The 20284-nt window shown below is 45.3% G+C and overlaps 1 protein-coding gene across 5 annotated transcripts in view; it reads right to left on the bottom strand.

Moving 5' to 3' along the window:
- ARHGEF9 (Cdc42 guanine nucleotide exchange factor 9) overlaps positions 1 to 20284 on the bottom strand; it is a 399027-nt gene that overhangs the window by 294197 nt on the left and 84546 nt on the right. For all 5 annotated transcript variants that reach the window (XM_075940846.2, XM_075940845.2, XM_075940847.2 and 2 more), the window contains exon 2: positions 9758 to 11806. In XM_075940846.2, coding sequence (XP_075796961.2) covers positions 9758 to 11752 — 1995 coding nt within the window. In that variant the 5' untranslated portion in view covers positions 11753 to 11806. The remainder of the gene's footprint in view (positions 1 to 9757; positions 11807 to 20284) is intronic.

Here is a 20284-nt window from a genome sequence, read left to right on the forward strand (position 1 = left end):
TTGCAATCATCATGCTTCAGGGCATAAGTTGATCACCAGCTGGAATCTCTCTCTCACACACACACAACTGGACAGTGTTGTAACATTAGCTGCATTATGTTCACATTATCTTCTGAATGTGTCAATTGGAGTGTGTTATTCACAACATGTGTCACTACTGCATTCTATCTTCCTAAAGTTTTATCTGGTGCCTGTCACCCTCATTTCTTGTTCTGGGATAGGGATGTTAAAGGTTAACTAGTTAACTGGTAAGCCTCACCTTTAAGAGGCGAGGATACTGGTCACAGTTAACTGATGGGGGCTGGAGCAGCACCCCATAGGCAGGGTTGCTCCAGCCCCACGGAGCCCGCCGCGGGCGGGGGGACACTCCAGCCCAGCTGGAGCAGCCTTCGTCCATGGCTGGCCCAGCAATGCACAAGCTGGAGCAGCCCCCATCCACAGCAAGGAGGCCTGGACTGAAGCGCCTCCCTGCTCACCCCCGTTAAATCAATTAACCAGTTAAACTTAATGTGTAACCGGTTAACTAATTAAACGAGATTCTACATCTCTATTCTGAGATCACAATTCCTATATTCTAGGATGGCCACACTCCAGTCCCAGATTTACTCTGGCCAAAAACAGGAATGGCTGGCAAATTGAACACGAAAAGTTCGTTAGGACCCATCTCTTATTCCTTCATTGCACGTGCCTCTGTACTCGTTCACTAAGCTTAGAAATAGAATCTGAATGCCTATTTTGACTGAAGAGGTCACACAGAAAAGAGCAAAACTTACAGGGGTGTCTTCTTTTAAAGCTGATTGCTAACTGCTAACATGACCCAGACATTATATCCGGTGCCTGTGAAGTACTGCTGAAAACAAACCAAAAAAGACTTTGCTGTTATTTAGCAACCATAAAGTGTCTGAGTACTCTTTGGCTGTGCCTCCGCCAAGGTAATAGTGAATCCAGACAGAGGCAATTGCCTTTTAAAGCTAATAGGCAGAACACTATAACTTTCCCTCTCACAAGCAGTGAGTACTTTTCATTAGCTAAAGAACAATTGTCTTGAAATGGCCACATGTGCAGTGACTCTTTGAAGAATGGGTTCATTTTTTTTAGAGTTACACAATTCCAAAATCAGGCTTTTATTTTTATTCTGACAAACGATGAGTCTCAGATATGCTCTGTGAGCTAGGAAATCAGCAGAAATTTCCGTGGATGATATAACAGTAACAATTAGGAAGTTCATCTTTTGCAAAGGACCATTGTGATCACCTAGTTGGATCTACAGCACAGGCTACAGAACTTCCAAAATGATCCCTAGGGCAGGCCTTTCAGAAAAATTCAATCTTGATTTCAAAATCACCAGTGATGTAGAATCCACCATGATCATATGTAAATTGTTCCCATCGTTATTATTATTCTCTTTTTACTAAGCTTTTGGGTAGATGAGAGTTGCATCTAAATTTACATGGCCCCTGTTGCCACAGTAACTGCGTGCCTTTAATGTATTTATCTTCAAAACACCCTGTGTTTTGAGGATAAATATATTTTACAGATGGGAAGCTGAGGCAAACAGAGAATATGCCACTTGCCCAAGCTCACACAGGAAATTTATGTTAGAATAAAGAATTGAACCCAAGCCCCAGGCTAGCATAATTACCCACTGGGCCACCATTTCTCTCTTGATTAGAAGAAAAAATGGTAGACAAAATAAGAGGGGTTCCACGTAAAGGTACATTTACCAGCCATTCCAGCTTTATGTATATTATGAATGCAGGTCTTCCTTGAAGGTGAACTAGTAATAAGGTTTGTTACTAGGAAGAGGTTGCAGGGAATGTATGATATTTTATATTTCTACAAATAATAACAATAATTAAAAATAAAATACAGTAATGCTCAGAGATCTCAAGTGGGATCAAAGCCCCAATAAGTGGGGCACTCTACACACACACACACACACACACACACACACACACACGTAGTATAAGGGCAGGTCTATGCTAGGGGAAGTACTCAACTCCAGATTCACGAATAGTGTAGCTGGAGTCAACTGCTGGGGGCTGACAGGAGCTCTGGTGGAATAATGGAGTCAACCAAAGTGATCAGCGTTCAATTTAGTAGGTCTTTAGTAGACCTGCTAAATCAACCCCAGGGGGTTCAGTCACCACAGCAGTAATGTCCCAGTAAGTGTAGACCTATCTTAAAACAGACTGTAAGCTGTTTGGGACAGAGAATTAATTAAAAAGATACATGTGATTATAAGAAACTAACATAGGGAGTAGGGACCATCAGATCACAATTAGGGAAATATGTAGTTACATCGATTAACCATGTTGCAGCTAGTTGGTTGAGTCAAATACATATCAATAAAGCCATCTGCCTTTATGTACACCACTAAATGTCCCATTGACAGCAAAATAATAGTATTTCCAGACAAAACACCAGTTAAAGAAAAAACAGAAGGCTTTTTAATTAAGATTTTAATAATAATTTGTGTTAATATAAAAATGTCTGAAAATCAGAACAACGTGGAGTTACCCTACTTTTATTTTGCATTGAATAGCTTATAAAAATCGTGTATGCATATTAAAGGTCAGGATTTGGCCCTCTATAGACAAAATGGCCCTGCCACGAACAGGTAGCTACTACAGAATAAAACATAGCAGCCATTTGGCCCCATCAGAGAGCGGGGAAGTAAAATATGTCTTATTTGAAAGATTAGTCTGAGGTTTCATAGCTAGCTATCTTTATACACACAGCGATGAATATGCATGCAGAGTGTAATCAGTAGTACTCCAGCTGGAAATGGGCCAATATTAAGTGTGCGAGAGAGCACTCTGATCATCAGCTCCAGAGGAGCCGACAGCCATGTTGGGCCACTAAGCAAAGTGTGCAAGGGAGGGAGGGTGGCTCTGTGCTCCTAATAGGGGTGAAACCTTTGACAGAAGAGGCAGAGCCTCAGTGGAAGGGGCAGGGCCAGGGCCAACCAGCCCTCAGTGCCTCCTGGAACATGCTACAGCAGCTCCCCTACCCAGCCCTTTGAGGTGCCTGGAGTGCACAGCTCAGTGCTCCGGTGGCAATTTTAAGGGCCTGGGCCTCTGGGCACCGCTGCTGCCATGGGAGAAGTGGTGGCAGCCAGGAGCCCTTTAGAATCGCCGGACCCCAAGGCAGTTGCCCCTTTGTTCTCCTTTGCCGGCAGGCTTGATCAGCTCTCGGCAGAGGCGGTGAGTTATATAGACTGGTGGTGCCTGGGCTCCACCAGTGTTGGAACTAGGTCTCTCCCCCAGCCCCACCTGCCTCTTCCGAATGCCTCCTCCATAGCGTTTCCCAGCCCCGCCTGCTGGCCCCTGTGCATCTCCCCTGCCCTCACCTGATCTGCGCCCTGGGAAGAAGGTGGTTGCCATAGGCCCCTGCATTCCCTTGCTGGCTGCTGTAGCTGCAGCCTGGATATAAGGGACTGGTGCCAGTGGCCAGCTCACTGCTATGTTTGTGGAGGGAGGAGGGAAAGAGATGCATGGCAGTCCCCCCGGCAGGCAACTTGGTGTGGATTCTTTCTAGGGCCTAAGTGAGTGCCAGGAGGGAGAGGGAGAGTCCTCCTGTCTGGCTCCAGCCCAAAGTTTGAGCTCCTCATTCCAAGCCCAGCCCCACCCTAGAGCTTGCACCCCCAAAATAGAGTCCACACTTCCCTAACCCCAACCCTCTGCCCAGCCTTGAGCTCCTCTTACCCTCACGCACCTTATCCCCCCCAAATCCTGTACCCCCACACCCAACCCTCTGCCCCAGCTCTTAGCCCCTCTCATACCCCAAATCCCTCATCCCCAGACTCACCCCAAAGCTAGAGTGCTCGTCCCTCTGACTCTTACAAGGCAGGTGTGGGGAGACTTGGACCCATTCTGCGCTTCAGAAATTATACAAACCTGCTGCCTTGTCTCTGTGAAATATCCCTTCTCTTGGCTATGGTGGAGTTACAGGTCTGCAGTAATCTTACACCATTAAATGCCAGTCAACACAAGAATAAACTAAACTCAGAGAACCACTGTGAGAACTCACTGAACATTACCAACAGTTCCTTGTCAGACAGAGAACAAGAACAGAGCTGCTTCTCCCAGATGCGAGAAACAGATTGTACCAGCTGCTAGAAAATGCAGATAAGCAAAGCTGTAAGTCAGTGGCTCAATTTAGAACTCTTGAGTCCAAGTCCTGTGCTTAACTAGCAGACTATGCACCTGCTATTCTACTGAATGTACCATCCATTCAGAACAGGCATGTGCTGCTGGATGTACCAGGCACGTGCAAAGACAATGCCCTTCCCAAGTCCCTGAATTTCCAAGGTAAATTCACATGCTGTGCAGTTACTGCATGAGAAATTATGTGTGCCGCTCATGAATTAAAGCATCGGAAACACTACCAGCAACTAATGTTTGCTAAGGACTGCGCACACCTCAGAATGTGGACTGCTTTATGGAGGATCACTGATCATGCTCCCTGCGAATACGGCCCCGTGTGTGTGTGGGGGGGGGAGCTTTAGTGGCACTAACAATTCAAGCAGATTTGTTCCATGAATGATATTCACCAATGCTAAGTTGAAGAAGGGACTGTTCCACTAATGACCTTCAACATCAACCACAGACTGAGGGGATTACTTTATAGTAACACGGGGCCATAGCTGCCTGTTTTATAAGAGAACCCTCCACACCCAGATAACCTCAAATAGCACTCACAGGCTAATCTGAATAGATCTTCACAACTGATTTTAGGCAACACTTACAAAGTGGCAGGAGTCTGTGAGTGGATAATCTGTTGTGGTTCCGGCTCCCAAATGGCACCCAAATCCTGTGCTAAAGATGACCTTCCAGGCAGGTCTGCAGTGTGCAAAAATCTGACTGTCCCAGTTCTAGCTGTGACAATCCACCAGAAAAAGGTCACAGAGACAACTTACACACTTACCATTTTACTATGTGCAGCTACAACTACCAGAATATGCTGCTAGAAGGATTTCACAAGGAATCCCTTGGACTGAAAATTCAAATCAGTAAGTAGGTAGCTGGTAAAAAGTTCCTGGAAACGGATAAATTTCACCAACAGCCAGCAGAGGGCACAAAAGGATTGCAGTTAATAGCCAGCTGCACTTTCATGGTTAAGTGTGACACTTCCTATTAAATGGGGAAAAGACTGGGCAGAAATGGAAGTAACTGGGATGAGGGTGAGGAAGGTCTCTGCAACAGAAGCAGGCCTGAAGTGATGTTTGAAACATGAGCCCAGATCGAATTTTTGCAGTTGCCCCCCATATCATTCCAAAAGCCATGGATCTATAATACATCCTCCCTCCAAGAACTAGGTAATTAGAAATCAAGAGCAGGATTTTGTATTTTAGTTGCATGTCTGTTCTAAACCATTCTACAGCAATGATGACCAAACATCCTCCCATCCTTCCTCCCCTAGCCACTGCTTCAGTGTGATGGAAGCTGGTCGAGTACATCATCACATCAAACCTGAGTATGTCTGGCTCCAAGCGGACTTCTTCCTGAAATGCTGATATTCTAGGATCAGCGATGCTAGATGCTGTAAGGTCACTCCTGGGAGCTGTTTGCTCTTTTGGGCTGTGGACTGCGGAGAGATGCTATGTTTCTTGGAATGGTAGAAATAAAAATGACAGCTTTGGCCAGTTTGCAGGTCAGCCTGATGTTTCTAATATTTAGCCATAAGCTTAAAATCAGGAGAGAGATTTTACTCTGAAGCTGTGGTAGTTCAGACTGTTAAGCTTATAACTAATTTCCCATTTGCAATCTGATTTTAATTTCTATTATTCTTTACGTTCCTCAAGCCCTTTCTGGGTGAATGATTTGATGTGTCCCAGGAAGAGAAGAGAATTTTGACTAGGGTATGAGAGCAACGGACAGGGTGTGTTTAATGCTAACTAAAAGTGTAAAAAAAAAGTAGATTTTTACCCTCTGAAAAATTATTATTGTTAGGGAAGTGCCTAGAGATCCTCACTAATATTAGGATTCCTTTGTCCTAGGCACTGTACATACACATAATAGCAGACAGTCTCTTCTCTCTCAGAGGGTATGTCTACACACGAACTAGGGTGGTTAATGATCCCGGGCTTCATTTGCATCTTGCTGGGCACCGCCATTTTTAAAGCCCCGGTAGTTCGGACTCCGTGCCCGCGACTACATGCGGCACGGAGTAGGTAGTTTGAATTAGGCTTTCTAATTCGAACTACCGGTACACCTCGTTCCACGAGGACTGGGCCCTTTGTCAGCTGCTGCCACTTTCTGGCCACCGAGCGCTGAAAGCAGCAGTACAGAAATAAAGACAAGATGGGTCTGATATTTGCCAGCACTTCTGCACTGCTGCTGACAGGGAGCTGCCTTCAGATTTGGGCTCATAGTACACATTACAACCACCACTCTCCAGCAGCCCAGCTCTAAAGGCAGTACAGAAATAAAGGCAGCAATACCGTGACCCTCCTAAAATACCCATGTAACCCCCACCCTTGCAGCCTCTTCTGTGGTGGGGATTTGCCCCAGGCCCTGAACTGTCCTCGGGATGGCCTGGTCAACAAGAGAACAGAGATCTCTACCAGTGTAATACTCTTGTTTAAATATGTCTGGTCTGGGATGAAATATTTCCAGCTGCCACTCCCTAATTGCAGAGACAATCAGGCAAATCCCCCGGATACATACAAATATTTTGTATAGGAATTCCAGATGGGCTCTCTGCTCCCTAGACTCTGTGCTCACTGCTGCTGCTTTTCCTGCATCTTCCTCCTTTGCAGCTATTCTGGGCTGTCCTCTTTGGCACCTGCTAGAAACCAGTAAATTGTAACTGCTTCTTATTCTTTAGCCACCGTACTGTCCAGGATTTAGCTAGTCACTGGGTTGGAGGGATTGCTCACTCAGTCTGTTATGCTTCCACATTGCCTCCCCTGGATGGAATGCTGACTGCCAGGCCATTGCCCTCTCTTCACTCAAGACCGTCTTAGGGAACATTGCTTCCATGAGGCCCATGAGAAGGGATTTTGTCCTTCAACAATTAATTAATGTTTAAGCTGTTCTCTTCACTGCTGCCTTGCCCAGTGCATCCCATCTCTTAAGTGTCTGTAATAAGCTGTCACACTCTCTAGGACACAAACTGTTCTTGTGCATTGCAAGTGCTGTGCACATCAGGGGTAAATGAATACAGCAAGAAACAATGCACATCAGAATAGCTGCATCCATTTCAGCCTGGAATTAGGCATCTAAGAATTTTTACCTCTGTGTTTTTAATATGCTGACAGTCGCCAAAATGTCCCCTTTTTGGCCAGATGATGTAATTACCACCTCACTTTCCAACAGAGGCTAGTCTTGTCCCCTCTGCCATGTCTGGTCTCTGCAAGCCAGAGGAAGGGTGGAAAGTTGTTCGTGGCAAGTCATCCCCTTCTGGCACCATGAACTGCCCTTCCATCCTGCCTCAGGATTACTTGCAGTGGCCTGTGTGAAATGAGTAGCTGCATCTCAGTCCATTCCAGGAGCACAAGGATCCCCACGTCTGATGCACAATGGGCACCGAACAGAACATATGCCTGGACTGACCTGGCAAAGAGCCACGTCTGACTGAATGGGCCCCATGTGTTGATGATCTCTCAACACCAGTCCCGCTAGCACAGGCTTTAGGACCTTTTACACGTGCCAGTGAGAGGTAAGAGTGCATCACTTCTGCCCAAATAGACAGATCAGAGGCTACAGTGATGAGTGAAGAACAAGGGATTGATCCAAAGCCCATTGAAAAGATTCCAGTGGGTCTTTTCACTTCAAAGGCCTTTGGAGTGGGCCCCAGGTTAGGCATCAGACAGAGGAAGAAGTCAGACATTTTCTGGTGCTGCAATATTTCACCTGGAAAACGCTTTTTTTTTAAAAAAATAGACTTTCAACTTGACTCTAAATACCATGTTTGAGTGCTCTTTGGAGGGTATTCAGAAGACATCTTGAAGCTCAAATTGTGACAAAGTGAAAATAAACTTGGGCTGGGGCTTTCAAAGGGGGCCATGTGAGTCAGGCAAGTAACACTTGACTTTCACCAGGAGTCAGGTGCATAACTTAGACTGCATCTTCTTTGGAGCCAGAACCATCTCTTTTCCATGTGCTTGCACAGCACCGACCACAGTGGGCTCCTGTACCATGACTGGGGCTCCCAGATGCTATAGCAAAGCATCTCTAGAGACACTTGAGAATCCAAGCCTAGAGTGCTGAATACCCGCTACCCACTGGATGCTTAAACATCTTAGGTAACCTGAAGAATTTTGAGACTTTTACCTCCATTTTTCCTAGATTCCAAGGCCAGAAGGGACCTTTGAGACCATCTAGTCTGCTCTCATGCATAACACAGACCACAGAACTTCCCCAAAATAATTCCTAGAGCAGACCAAGTAGAAAAACATCCACAGTTGATTTAAAAAAATTGCTAGTGTTGGAGAATCCACCACAAACTTTGGCAACTTGTTCCAATGGTCAGTTACCCCACTGTTAAAAACTTACACCTTATTTCCAGTCTGAATTTGTCTAGCATCAACTTTGAGCTTCTGGATCATGATATATCTTTCTCTACTATATTGAACAGCTCATTATTAAATATTTGTTCCCTATTTTGAAACAAATAGACTGTAACCCCTCAACCATCTCTTTATTAAGCTAAATTGCTTGAGATTTTTTAGTCTGTCACTATTAGGCATGTTTTCTCCTTTGATCATTCTTGTGGCTGAAACCCTTTTCAATTTTATCAACACACTTCTTAAAATGCAGATGCCAGACCTGGCCACAGAATTCCAGCAGCAGTCACATCAGTACCAATACAGAAGTAAGGTAACCCATATGCTCCTATTGAAGAGACCTCTGTTTATGCACCCTAGGATTGCATTAGCTGTTTTGGCCACACTTTGCTCTAGGAGTTCAGATGATTATCCACCACAACACCAAAATTTTGTACACAGTCACTGCTTCCTGGGATTCCCCATCCTGTAAGTATAGCCTACATACCCTGTTCCTAAACATATGCATTTACATTTAGCTGTATTAAAACACTGCTTGTGACAGTTTTTCAAGTGATCCAGATTTCTCTTGAGTCAAAAGACCTGTCCTTTTCATTATTTACTATTCCCCCCATTTTTGTGCCACCTGCCAACTTTATTCAGCGATTTTGCAGGGGGTGTTTTCCTAGTTATTGATAAAATGTTAATTAGTGCAGGACCAAGAACCAAACCCTGTGAGACTCCATGGGAAACACAATCTCTTGGTGATAATTCTCACATTTACAGTTACATTTTGAGACCTATCAGCTAGCCAGTTTTAAATCCAAGTTATGTGCACCATTTTTTTTTTAATGTTTAAAATCAACACGTTGCACAGTGTTAAGTCAAATATTTGCATGAAGTAAATGAAGGGGTGAAAACTAAAGATGCTTTTTGAAAATAACTATGAAATTTCTCTCTATGCTGGGACTATTTTGCCATAGCTGCTCTTGCTCAGGCACATTGACATGAGTAATGTGGCCAAACAGTTCGAAAACAAGTAGCTTAAAGATACCATCAGCCTACTGTCTCCTTTTTGTCTGCTTTATAAGATGTGACCACTGCCCTCATCCATCTAAGATGTAAAGGTCTAATTGAATTGAAAGGTCAGATAACTATATCCAAACCAGTTTTGTCTGCAGACCTTCTACCCAGCGGGGGAGTATTTTAAAATAATAATTTGATAGTGTCTTATTGTGACAGTGTTACAATGAAGATTGGGCATACCTTTCCATTGTTGAGCTCCCTGAAGGAGACAATTGTACAGAGGCTCATCTGGATCTGATGGCACACTTTATTATACTTTAGGTGATTTACTTTGTCTGGCCTCTCCATGGAAATTTGCTCTACTGGTAAACTTATTTCGTGTTCTTTGAACGAAGAATCCTTCAGCTCTAAAGCTTGCTCGTTATCCGTTGCATGTTTTAAAAGAGAAGCTGCAGAGAGACCTTGTGGACCAACCAGAGCACTGTCCACGGGTTGAATATCCAGTTTACTTTTAGAAAGATCTTGAGACTGTGACTGACTCTTGTCCAAGTCCTGAATATTCCCTGAAGTACACCTAGTGTTCTGATTATACTCTTCAGTGTTACTCAGTTCCTGAATACCCAGTTTAGTTTTAGCCCTGTCTTGAAAATATAACTCAGTATTTCCAAGTTCCTGAGCATCCCCCACCAGAGTAGTACCCAGGTCCCGAGAATCCCCTGACAGAGAGTTGCCTGGGTCCTGAGCATTCCCTGCCGGAGAGCTGCCCGGTTCCTGAGCATCTAATTCAGTGACAGGAATGTCTGGAAACTGTGATGCAGCCACAGATAGGCCTGGTGTGCTTAACAGAGTATAACAGTCATCTGGAGGTTCTGGCAGTGGGGAGGTATATGGACCTGGCCCAAAGCAGGGAAGGGATGTTTCATTAAAACTATCATTCTCACTATTCAGAGCAGAGCTGCTGATCTCTTGAGATAACTCTGCTTCTACGCTTTGCTGAGGCAGCTCTTTTCCTGTTGAGCTCTCAGAACTGTGATTATCCCAGATTCCAGAATCTGGAGACTGCAGTGACTCTCCCATTGAAGAGAAAACCCTGGCATTTTCATTCTCAATAACCAAAGACTCTTTGTGGGAAGAGGCATCCTGCCTCTGACTTCTGAAATTTGACTGAAGTTTTTGCTCTCCCTGTGAATATGTCCGTGAAGAGCCTCGCCACTTCCTAGCTGCCTCAGCCACATTGTTAAAGAACCGAAGAACACCACCAAAGTGGCTGGATTTCATTTCACTGTTTAATTTTTTGGGTTGGCTAAGATTCTCCTCGTATCTTGTATCAAAGTCAAAAAAAGAAGCAGAATGATCAGTTATATGTTCTAAGTTCTGGAAACTGGTTTCCACACTTTGATCTAGCAACTTTGAATTATCTTTGCTAGATAACGAAATTCCCTTCAGATAGCTCCAGACATCGGAGCTTTTTCCTCTCCTGCTCTCTTCGGGAAGCATGGGACACTTCTTTTGATTGTCCCTTTCTGTAATCGCAGAACTCTTAGAGTTTTCAAAATTCAAAATCTTGCTCTTTCTAGCTGACATTTTATGGCAGTTACTATCGTTATCTTCACTGTGTATTCTGGTACTAATATCCCTGAGCCACTTATTTTCATTGGCATTAATTTCTGGAATGCTGACATTTAACTCTACGTCTTCAAAAGAAGAATCCAAATCATCGATGTACCCTGCATACGAATGACGAAAAGGCCTCTGACTGTCAGCTAGTTTTTTAACCCTATACACAGCCCTTTGGTCTCTGTCCTCCTGGTCCTCCTCAGTGATGCAGGAAACCCTGGCTTTGGAGGATTTCAAATCCACATTCTTAGACATGCTGGAGGTTCTTAGCTTTTTAAAGGACCTCACTCTCTCCATGAAGGACATCTTGGGTTTTTGTTCAAAGGTCTCTGAGGTTTCTCCTAGCAGAATCATGGACTGGGGTCTTTTGTTATTCATGGAGGGACCTTTCCTTCGGCTAACAAAGTTCCAAATCCGGTTGCCCTTGGTTTTCTTCTTATACCTGGATGCCCCTTCCCTTGCATTTTGGTGAGTGCCATTGGAGTTGCAGTGTTGAAGGTCACAAATCGTTAATGTCTCAGTGCTCCCATCTTCTGGATTGGCTTGAAAAATCTTGTTCATGTATCCATTTGGCACCAGCCCAGCAGGAGCATGCTGGCAATCCTCTATAATTTCCATAGTTCCAGTAGAGTGTCACAGCTCCATTGTCTTCAGAGGATTTTCTTCATGGGACTAAGGGAAGAGAACAGAAGAATGTGATTAGCAATACAAATGGATTTTAAGGTTATATTTCTTAACATGCCAAGGGCCAAATCCTGGCCATACTGACGTCTGTGGAGGATTCATCAGTGACTTCCATGAAGCTGAGTGTCGGCTCCACACATGTATACAATTTAAAGCTGCTTAAACATTGATTCAACTGAGAGGAATTAGTAACTACAGATAAACTTCCACATATCAGTAAATGGTACCACAAAAATACACACATTTTCTGATTTAAACCTCCTTTCGTCCAGTGGCCTAACATGGAACTGGACACGTAGAAATTTGTGAGGTGGTGGGGAAAGAGGGACATTTCAGGAAAATCTCCTAAGTGTAACGTACATCTTCACCAGACCAACCCGTCATGGAGTAGTAATCAATTTACCCTTGAGCAGTTCCAAATTTCTCCTGGCAGCCATTCCCACAATGCTCCCTTCCCAGACCTCCGATAATTGGTGGCCTGTCCATGCCAATTCTAAAGAGACTGCCTTTAGAGACCAACTTTGTAACCGTGTCAGCATCATCGAGACAGGGAGTTCCAAAAGAAAGCTCTGTGGACACCACTGTTACATAGCTTACTGTGTACAGGTTCCATTGATGTGAGCTCCAACAAGGAGTATTGGTGCTTAGGAATAAAACCACAAGAGCAAGGTACAGCAGCTCACTTTCTTTGTGAGGAAGTATTTGCATGCCCAGTCCTATGCACAGCTGAAAGCAGAACCTAATGTTCCTCGCCACGGGTGGTCCTCTGCCCAGTGTTGCCATGCAAAGATAGACTAGGATTCCTCTCTTTGGCATTGATCCTGCAGATCCTTGCCCAAAGTGAAGCACAGAGCACAAGACAGTTAAAATTCACTTCAGTGCAGCTGCAAGCTGAGTCTGCACCTGGCTAAGCACCAAGCATAGTCCTCAGCACTAAGCAGAAGTTAAGTTCTCTGAGTATCCCTATTTATATCCTACACCGGGGAAAAATAGGGACAGGATGTGGGCAAGAAAGATGGGTCTGAGAAGACTTAATAGTAAGTAAATTCATGTGGCCTTCCTGCTGCTTCTAGGATGGAGGAATGGCAAACTGCCCAGCAGTTCTTGCAGTAACAAAGGATCAGGGCTCCCTTCCTATCCAGCAAATCACTTTTTATTTTATATTTCTACACACAATCCCCTGTGCCCCTTGTTACACACACACCTACGCTGTGCTGTAGGAAATGTCATGTATTATTATTAACAGTCATGCTTATTACAGTAGTATCTGAGGAGCAACCAAGGTTAGACCCATTGCTCTAGGTGCTGTAGAAACATCAGGTATTAGACAAGTCCCTGATCCACAGGGCTTATGATCTGAATTGCCTTCATTTCAATCATTCCCTACAAATCTTAATTAATTGGGTGACACCTCACAGAGACGAGCAAACCTCTAAGGTCAGTAGAAACACTAGGGAACCCAGATGTTCGTCCAAGCTAGCTAGTGACCCTTGAGTCAGCTTCTATTTAACACAGCATTTATTTTCATATGAATTAAAGACACCTTTATGTTAAGACATCTGGGCCAGTGTAAATGGCTTTGGCTCTGGTGATAGTCATGGAAATGGACAGGGATGATGAAAGACAGTTACAGATAACAATAATGAGTTACTTCCAAAGTAACATAAAATACCAAAAACTCAAGGCAAACATACTGCCCTGTGTGGATCTGGGAATGCAGAGCAAAATCATGATTTGCTAACAGTGAGGATTCTCTGGACCACACTCACCGTTGCTTGGCAGCTTTTTGATGGAGAAAACTTAGAGGATTAAATTCACACCCAAGAACAGGCTTTGCATGGGGCCCAAGCATCAATTAAGTCCCATTTAAACTTTCTATTGAGGGTATAAGTGGCACCCAGGTGTCCTGTAGTAGCCCAGTTTGGAAATATCAGAAAAAATGAATACAAAACTGGCATTTTTTTGTGAAAAGTACTCAGTGCCAAGAAGGACAATTTGCCCTTCAGCAGCTCTGGAATTAGCCAAAGAGTCCCAGGGCTGTTCAAATCACTTCATGCACATGAATTATTCACAGTGATCATGGCTGTAATTTAAAGAATCATAAAACAAATGGAATTGAATGGCTGGTAAGGAAGCATTTTAAAAGTTGAAAGCTGCAAGGCCACCGCGCACACTGGGGTGAAAGACAAAGTCACAAAAGGCATTTTATGCGTTACTGGGTAGATTACATCTGGAGAAAAGAAGACTGAAAAGAAACAGAATTTTTGACACACGTGAGAGGGATGCTTACAAGGGACACAGGGATCAGTTTTGATTTGATCCTGAGCTGCAGCTGATGAGTGCTCAGCAGGGCTCACCAAGCAGGGTACAAAAGCAGCTTTAAGCCAGGTATGAATTGGAGCAGTTGCTATGGAGCCAGTTAAAAGTGCACTATGTCCCCATCCCTCCCAGCACTGTGTGTGCTGCACAGACATATTCCTTCAGATAAGTGGTCTCCAATTTTTTAAGCACAAGATCACTTTTTTAATGTAAGCCAATCCAGGGTCTACCTCAAACTCAAATACCTTTGCCTCACCTCCTCTGCCCCTTCTTCAAGACCCTGCCCCACTCCCTCTTCGAGGCCCCACCTTGCTCAATCGGTGGAGATGGGGTACAGTGATGGAGGTGAGAAGGACACTTTGACAACAGCACCCTCTCTTGTGCCTCCCCCACCCTGCATAGCAAGCAGCAGGTTCCCAAAGGGCAGCTCCAAGGTCAAGAGCAGCACAGCTATGGAGGCAAGGGCAGATGATGTGCCGGCACTTGATAGCCTCCTGGCCAATCCAGTCAGGCTCACCCTTCAGAGGTTCCAGTCTGGTGACCGCTGGTTTAAAGACTGGACTCCCCTCCCCACTGCTGTTTTGCCCAAATCACTAGACAATTTGCAATTCAGTCACCATTGTGGACAATGATGATGCCAAAGAGTTAATAAGCAGCAGGAATATGTAGGTCAAGGGCTTGGTGAGATAGAGCATCTCTCCCCTTTAAGTCATCAGTTCCAATCTTGACTGAATTGCCATTAAAAAAAATTGTCATTACATGGCTTGCATGAAATAAGCGTGGTGGTCTCCATTTAGCTCCCAGAGGCCACGTCCACAAAAAAGGCTCCTTGGTGGGCAGTTTCAGTAAAGAAGCCAAAAACTGAATGGGTCCAAACTATTCTCTGAGATGAAGGACAGCAGTGGCTCGTCTCATGCAATAGCTGTTCTGGGGATAAACAGAGGCCTTAGATGTGCTGCTCTCGCCCCCTGACAAACTCTGTATTCTCTCTCTCTCTCATACACACACACAGATAGAAGGCACAAGAGGTTTATCAATGTGTAAACCACCTTAATACTTTTTAAGAAATAACAGCTTCGTTTGTGACCACATTTGCAATCCCCCACACAACAGCAACAATGCGACTTCCACAGACACCTCCACTGCTGACGGCCACAGCAGCAGACCCAGGGGATGGCTTAAGAGGTCCGCAGGATGCTATCATGTATTTGATGTGAGAGGCCCAGCTTATTTTTGTCAGTCTTTCACTAATTAAGCCTGCAGGAATTTTTATGCTCCACGAATCCCCTTGTTTCCCATGTTGCATGTGCTTGGCAACTGCTGGCCTTCCTCCTTGAGTACATGAAACTAAATTCCCTCCCACTCCCCCAAGAGGAGCCTTTATGTTTGACTGCCAGCTCCATCCTATTATTAAAGCACCTGGGTTTGTGGGAGCTACCGGCACACCTGCACCTCAGCTTTCCCAGGCTTTCAATCCAACTGGAAAACATTAATTTTGCTCAATCCAGTTGAATGTATATGTTCTTCATCCAGAGTGCCTAAAAATGCCTGACAAGCAGTGGTAGTCCGAAAAGAGGTTTGCAAGAATCCTATGACGATTAAGTGGAGGAAAAGAAAGGTGCTGCCAATGGGCTAAATGCCCATTGATTTCAACAGGATCAAAATAATAGTCACATTATTTCAGCAGTGTCCAGAGTAGGGATGTGAATGGGTAACTGGTTAAGTGATAAGCATCCCCCTAACTGTATCTAGGAGCAGAACCCCACCTGTGGCCCACCATGGGCAGAAGGCTGCTCCAGCCCCATGGGGACTGGGAGCCACCCTCCATGTGGATGGGTGGGGAGCAGAAGCTAGCCCTTCATCCCTGCATGAGGGAGAGGAGGGGCCAGCAGAAGCAGCCCCTCACACCAGGGTGAGGGGCAGGAGCAGGATGCTGCTTAATTGGTTAACTGGTTAAACCTAAAGTTTAACTGATTAACAAGGATCTTACATTCCTAGCCCAGAGGCTACAACTGAAATTAGAAACCCATTGTGCTAGGTGCTGTACAAGCACATAATAGAAACAAACCCCTAAAGTACCTACAATTTAAATTGGGGGCGGGGATTCTTTTTTGGGTCAGGGGTTGCTGACCCACAGAAAAATCAGTCCAGGCCTGCACACAAATGAGAAGCAAAAAAAACCAAACAAAGCCTCACTGACGTGGCCCCTGACTGAGAAGCAGAAAGACTCTCCCCACATTCCTCTCACACACCTGAGTCTAGGAGAGCCCAGGCTAGTAGATTTGTGTGCTCCAGGCCCATGGTGGAGCGGCAGGTGGGGCTGGAGCACCAACACGGACTCCCCAGTGCTGGGAGAGGGGTTGCTGAACCAAGTAAATCAGAGGCTGTATCCGGCCCCTGGGCTTTAGATCTGCCCTCCAGTTTAAACAGACCAGGCAGCTGAAGGGTGGTAAAGAAAAGAGATTCACAGGGGTAATGTGATTGGCCAGAAGTCATGTGCGTCAGTTTTCAAGTTGGCAATAGAATTCAAGTCTCCTTACCAGAATAGGGTATGTCTGCACTGTAATCAGAGTCTTGCTCTGAGAAGCTCAAAGAACAATAGCAATGAGGCCACAGCAGCACAGGCAAGTTGCTTGCATGAATTTTGAGGGTCCCAGATGGGCTTGTACAGCCCCTGCTGATGCTGCCTCACTGCTATTGTTACGTGAGCTAGCTAATATGTCTACATGTGCTGGAGTCACTCCTCTCATTGCTGTATAAGGTACAGCACCAGCTTGGGGCCCTACACAATAAACCGTGCTGCTTCAACTCTTCTTTAAGAGTTGTGATTGCATAAAGAAGCCCTGTTCCAAAGTATAAACATGTGAAGAGGAGGGGTTGCAAGAATGAGCAATAAAATGTTTGTCATAATCCTGGCTTACACTAAAAAGGATGTTGCTTCAAGTATGTTTTGAACAGAGCCATCTGGAAATATTTTTGCATACATTTATGAGCCAGACAACTAAACCTACTAGTCAACACCAATACACGGGACAAGAAATGATACCACGTGTTGAAAAGGAGGGACACACACGTTTTCTCCTGGAGACTTTATTTTAGTTCTATGAGGGTATGTCTACACTACCCCGCTAGTTCGAACTAGGAGGGTAATGTAGGCATACCGCACTTGCAAATGAAGCCCGGGATTTGAATTTCCCGGGCTTCATTTGCCTAAACCGGGCGCCGCCATTTTTAAATCCTGGCTTGTTCAAACCCCGTGCTGTACGGCTACACGCGGCACGGATTAGGTAGTTTGGACTAGGCTTCCTCCGCCTCTTCCTGGGACCAGGCCGGCGACTCCCGGGAGCCTGCACAGGTCCGCAAGAGGCGGGCGCCCACCTGGCCTAGTGCGGACATCGTGGACCTCATCCATGACCTCTGCACTAGGCACAGGAAAGTGGCCGTCTAGGGCAGGATAGCTGCCAGCCTGGCCTCCCAGGAGCAGGTGTGCATGAAAATCAGGGTGGTCCAGTGAGACCCCTGACCCTGAGCCCTGAGCTTAGAATGGCCATACTGGGTCAGACCAAAGGTCCATCTAGCCCACTAGCCTGTCTGCCGACAGTGGCCAACACTAGGGACCCTGGAGGGGATGGACCGAAACAATGACCAAGCCATTTGTCTCGTGCTATCCATCTCCAGCCTTCCACAAACAGAGGCCAGAGACACCATTTCTACCCCCTGGCTAACACCAATCCATGGACCCAATCTCCATGACTTTATCTCACTTCTCTTTAAACTCTGTTCTAGTTGTAGCCTTCACAGCCTCCTGCAGCAAGGAGTTCCACAGGTTGACTATTTGCTTTGTGAAGAAGAACTTTCTGTTATTAGTTTGAAGCCTGCTACCCATTCATTTCATTTGGTGTACTCTAGTCCTTCTATTATGGAAACTAATGAAGAACTTTTCTTTATGCACCCTCTCCACCCCACTCATGCTTTTATAGACCTCTATCATATCCCCCCTCAGTCTCCTCTTTTCTAAGCTGAAAAGTCCCAGTCTCTTTAGTCTCTCTTCATATGGGACCTGTTCCAAACCCCTGATCATTTTAGTTGCCCTCCCCTCTCCCACCCTCTCTCTTCCCCTCTCCCACCTCCTTTTCCCAGTCTCCCCAAGTTTTGTTCAATAAAGAGAGTTCCTATTTTTGAACACACATGTCCTTTATTTTGTACATCAGGAAGGGGGGTTAGGGAGGGGTAAGTGAAAGGGGGTGAGGGAGGAATGGGGTATGAGCCCCCAATGGGGAGGACTGGGGTGGCTCTGCGGGCTCCTCGGGGTGGAAGCTCTCCTGCAGCCCCTCGATTGACCCCCCCCCCCCGGATGGCAGCCTGAGGCAAGTGCAGCCGGGCTGTTGGCCGAGTGCTGTGATGTGCTGAGTGTGGGCACTCAGGGCACTCCAAGCCAGGACTGCTTTGCAAGCGGGGAACCCCTGAGAACTGTCTGTCCGGGGTGGGAGTCGGGTCCCTTTAAGCACAATCCTCGGCTAGCCTGAGACAGCAGTTCCATGCTCTAAGTCCTACTCTGATGCCCTGCTGGCACTGCTTCCGGCCATCCTTAACCTCAGTTCAGGGTCCACTCAATGTGGACATGCTAGTTTGAATTAGCAAAATGCTAATTCGAACTAGTTTTTAAGTCTGGATGCGTTAGTTCGAATTAGCTTAGTTCGAATCAACTAATTTGAACTAAGTTAGTTCGAATTAGCGCTGTAGTGTAGACATACCCAAAATGACTTGGTTAGCTCAGGATTTTCATGCTTTTTGTTAGCATGACCCACATCTTAATAGAGAAATAACTTTATGGGCACCTTCCTGCCATACACCACTCACAATCACATAACAACTATTTGCCAGAGGATGCTGTGAAGACCAAGACTCTAACTGGGTTTAAAAAAGAGCTAGATAAATTCATGGGGGATAGGTCCATCAATAGCTGTTAACCAGAATGGGCAGGGATGGTGTCCCTAACCTGTTTTTTTCAGAAGCTGGAAATGGGCGACAGGAGATGGATCATTTGATGACTAACTGCTCTGTTCATTCCCTGTGGAGCACCTGACATTGGTCACTGGGCTAGAAGGACCTGACTGACTGTTCAGTATGTCTGTTCTTAGGGAATACTGCTGTGTCTTCAGCCAAACTCTCTCTATTGTTTCCCAAGAGTTACCCACAGCCTTAGCAAAATGCATTGCTTCAGCACACTGAGGAATCCTGCAGAAACTGGCTGATGAAGAAGCTCCGATTTAAAGGCTTTTCTGGCCCAGATGGAATATGGTTCTGTCAAGCGATTTCAGTGATAGAGGAAAAACCTTTCTATGAACCTTTGACAGTTTGGAATGACTACCAGGCTGGCAGAAAACATTTTCGGCACGATATTTTATGTCATAACAGCCCCCAGGCCATGAGCAAAAGTATTTTTATTAAGCATTTGATGCTATAAAGCTGCCCTGTGGCTTGAGAAGAAAAAAAAAAACAGGATAAAATGCTTAACTTTTAGATCCTCTCTCAGGAATGGGAATGTAGAAGCTTTTTCATGGTTTAATATTTTTGAAGGACTTTCAAAGCCACAGGAACATTAAACTTTGCCTGAACTATAACTCCACTGAATGAAAGAAAGAAGTAAAAGTTTGGGGTAGATGTTAGGTTAACATTCCTTGCAGTGGCTTTCAGAGGGGTAGCTGTGTTAGTCAGTAACTGAAAAAACTCAGTGCTTTTTTTGTGACAGTATGCACCCGTGCAGCGTACCGGCACCTTTTTTGGGGAGTACTCGTGCCATGCCGCAAGTGCCATGCCAGCACCCTGCTGGCCCTGGGAGCACTTGCACAGCCCCACTTTCCCCTGGCACAGCCCCCAGCCTGACTGACTCCTTCTGCAGGAACAGCAAGATGAAAAATTTGCTTTTTGCTTATGCGCGTGCGTATGTTGGCATGATATAGGAAGAAGGGTGGGAGAGGCATTTTTCAAATTTACTTTCCTCAAGAAATGAGTACTGGCACTTTTTTAAAAAAAAATGAGAAAAAGCACTGAAAAAACTTAAACAGCAAATAGTTCTGCAGCACCTTAGAGACTAACAAAAATGTAGATGGAATCATGAGCTTTGATGGGCACAACCCTCTTCTT

Source organism: Pelodiscus sinensis, chromosome 13, assembly GCF_052426305.1.
Source record: "Pelodiscus sinensis isolate ZL-2025 chromosome 13, ASM5242630v1, whole genome shotgun sequence".
Lineage (NCBI taxonomy): Eukaryota > Metazoa > Chordata > Testudines > Trionychidae > Pelodiscus > Pelodiscus sinensis.